Source organism: Bactrocera latifrons, unplaced genomic scaffold, assembly GCF_001853355.1.
Source record: "Bactrocera latifrons isolate USDA-ARS-PBARC rearing strain unplaced genomic scaffold, ASM185335v1 scaffold_10, whole genome shotgun sequence".
NCBI classification, from domain to species: domain Eukaryota; kingdom Metazoa; phylum Arthropoda; class Insecta; order Diptera; family Tephritidae; genus Bactrocera; species Bactrocera latifrons.
Window position 1 is genome coordinate 2,451,633 of NW_017534408.1, and position 2,490 is coordinate 2,454,122.

The 2,490-nt window shown below is 36.9% G+C and overlaps 1 protein-coding gene across 3 annotated transcripts; it reads right to left on the bottom strand.

Annotated features, from left to right (window-relative positions):
- Window positions 1-1,006: 1,006 nt before the first annotated feature.
- Window positions 1,007-2,490, bottom strand: LOC108966022. Of its 3 annotated transcripts, none has more exons than XM_018928729.1 (3): window positions 2,191-2,490; window positions 1,925-2,124; window positions 1,007-1,294 (listed from the first exon to the last, which is right to left on the bottom strand). In XM_018928729.1, the coding sequence occupies exons 1-3, from the start codon at window positions 2,355-2,357 to the stop codon at window positions 1,050-1,052; spliced, it is 612 nt and encodes a 203-aa protein (XP_018784274.1). In that variant the 5' UTR covers window positions 2,358-2,490; the 3' UTR covers window positions 1,007-1,049. The 3 variants fall into 3 exon arrangements, 2 of the variants coding, with proteins under 2 accessions (XP_018784274.1, XP_018784283.1); XM_018928738.1 differs by having other exon boundaries at window positions 1,192-1,334; XR_001993158.1 differs by having other exon boundaries at window positions 1,246-1,334; window positions 1,517-2,124.

The following is a 2,490-nucleotide window of genomic DNA, read 5'->3' on the forward strand; positions in this document are numbered from 1 at the left end:
GCCCAAAATTGGACTTTCCGAATGGACCACCTAAGACGCAGCCGCGGTCAACATTTAAATGAAATTATCTTCAAAAAGTAAATGTCATGAACCAATCTAAMGTTTCAAATAAAGAACCGATGAGATTTTGCAAATTTTATGCGTTTTTTTTTTTAAAAAAGTTATCAAGCTCTTAAAAAATCACCCGATATACTTATGTAGCGTCCCTATTATTTCCGTAGTAATTTTGAATTGCTACAGTTGCCCCATATCAAAATACGAATATAATATCCAGACTATTGATATAATAGGTTGTCAAAAAAGTCTTGCGGTATTATTTATTTATTTTTATTTTTATTTTATAACGGTTTGATGACTCATGCCCAGCTATTGACCGATGCTACGGCTGCTACTATGCCGGTCTCTTTCGACCAATTCAACGATTTTATCGCAATTTTCGACGACAGGCCTTCCGGAGCGTGGCGCATCTTCGACCACCTCTACACCAGAAAGAAAACGTTGAAACCATGTGCGGTGGAAATGGAAACTGTATCGGGTCCATAAACTGCACAAATTTTATTTCCGGCTTGAGATGCATTTTTGCCTTTATCGTAGTAGTACTGCAAAATATGCCGTAATTTCTCTCTGTTTTGCTCCATGTTTGCGACGCTTTAACTCACGAACGACTTAAAAGAAACGACAATCAATCAAGCACGTATTAGCGCGTGAAATGAGCTTTCCAAAAAGATATAGCATGACCCGATGCGACGAATAAAACTAGAAGTACGCGCTCTCAGCGCCAACTAGAAAATACCGCAAGACTTTTTTGACAAGCTAATATGTATTTAAAACAAACGTTGCACGTTGCTCTTAGCGGAACTGTCAGATGTGGCAACTCTGTTTGGTATTCGCAACCATGCCGCAAGGCTCTTCACGTCTGGTTCCATCAAAATTAGCACTTACTTTAGTCTGGATACCAAAGTTTTTCTCAAAATTGACTGCACCCCCTAATAAAGTTTTATGTATGTAATATTAATGTGGACCTTTCCAAAGATATATTAGTCTGCAATTCAATGTCTATTTGAATACCAATAATTAGGAATAGTAAATATCAATAGTATGAGCGGTTTGCTCTTCTCTAGGTATCTTATGAATATCAGAATATTTTTCTCGAACACGGTCACGATGACGATTTCTTTGATCGATGGAGCAGTCTTCACCATCCTTGAAGCTTCGTCGGATGAGGTGCAATGTCTGTCCTGTGGTCTCTGGTATTTACCAGTGGCTCCATTTTTTTTAAAGTTCGCGGACAAGGCTTAAAAAATACATTGCATTATTATACACTTTCCGTCCATCTATTTTAATAAAAAAATGCTTTAAAAATTGTAGAAAAATAAAATTTTAATATATAATAAGTTTGTAGTAAGTACTTCAAAATTTTGGCTGCTACGAGTATTAACAGTAATATTGCAAGCTAATTTTAATTTTATAATTATATCACCTTTCAGAAAAGCACACACCCTAATAAAGAACTCACTTTTAATGATTATAATAGGTGTGCGACTTCGGTAAGTTATGACAAACACTTTTCAAACTAAAAATAAAAAATCATAAAGCGAGAAACTAGGCACTTCCTTTCCAAATTTGAAAATCTCCCGCTTTACTTATGAAGATAAGACTATAAAGGCCCATTCACATACAACTTCTTTTGCGCTTTGCGTGACACTAAAATAACGAAGCACAGAAAACAAATGGTATGCCATAACGAACGCTTTGATTATAGTGTTTCTCGAAAACTTTTTATGTCAACTGTCTTATACCAAATCGTACATCGAACTTTTCTGTCAAAACGAAAGTCGGCCGTAAAGCAAAGCAAAAATTCTATGTAAATTAGCCGCGCTTATCAGCTTTTAAATACTTTGTAGAGTGGCTGCTGTCAACGTACTCGTATTAGTTGGTGTTGTTGCTCTTGCGATCAATATGCCACATTGTTTATTACGCTCCATATAGGCAAGCATACAGCCGGTGAATAAAATCAGCCAAAACACCAAGCAGAATGTGCAGAAGAGTGTGCGCCGCAGTTTTTGCCACCACGAATCGTTGATAAAGGGCAGCAGTTCTTCCAGAGTTAGGCTAGCGGAGAAGCTAGAATAGGGAGAAATAAATTTAATGTAGAAAATTTAGGTAATATGTGCTTCATTTCAAACGCACTCTTCCTCCCCTAGTATGGTTGTATAACCGTTATATATTGGTTTCTCCACAACCTCGATGTAATGCGATTGGGATTTCGATTGTTCCTTCTTGTGTTCATTGTCGTTACCGTTGGATTTGAGTTGTTCTTTGCTCAAGAGCGCGGTGCTTTCGGTATCTAGCGGCATTTTTTTGCGCTTTCAATTATCTTTTTGTATTGACTGTATGTATGTATRCACGAATAATGTTGATGTAAATTTAATTCTGCTTATTTTTGAAACGCGTCGCCTAGATTTCGTTGTATCTCTACAACGTCTCAAC

Excerpts from the sequence above, each read along its gene's own strand:
- LOC108966022 (XM_018928729.1), bottom strand. The coding sequence starts at position 2,357 with ATGCCGCTAGATACCGAAAGCACCGCGCTCTTGAGCAAAGAACAACTC. Across the intron at positions 2,125-2,190 it reads ACCATACTAGGGGAGGAAGA|CTTCTCCGCTAGCCTAACTC; the intron begins GTGCGTTTGAAA and ends TCCCTATTCTAG. Across the intron at positions 1,295-1,924 it reads AACAACACCAACTAATACGA|CCTTGTCCGCGAACTTTAAA; the intron begins GTACGTTGACAG and ends GTATTTTTTAAG.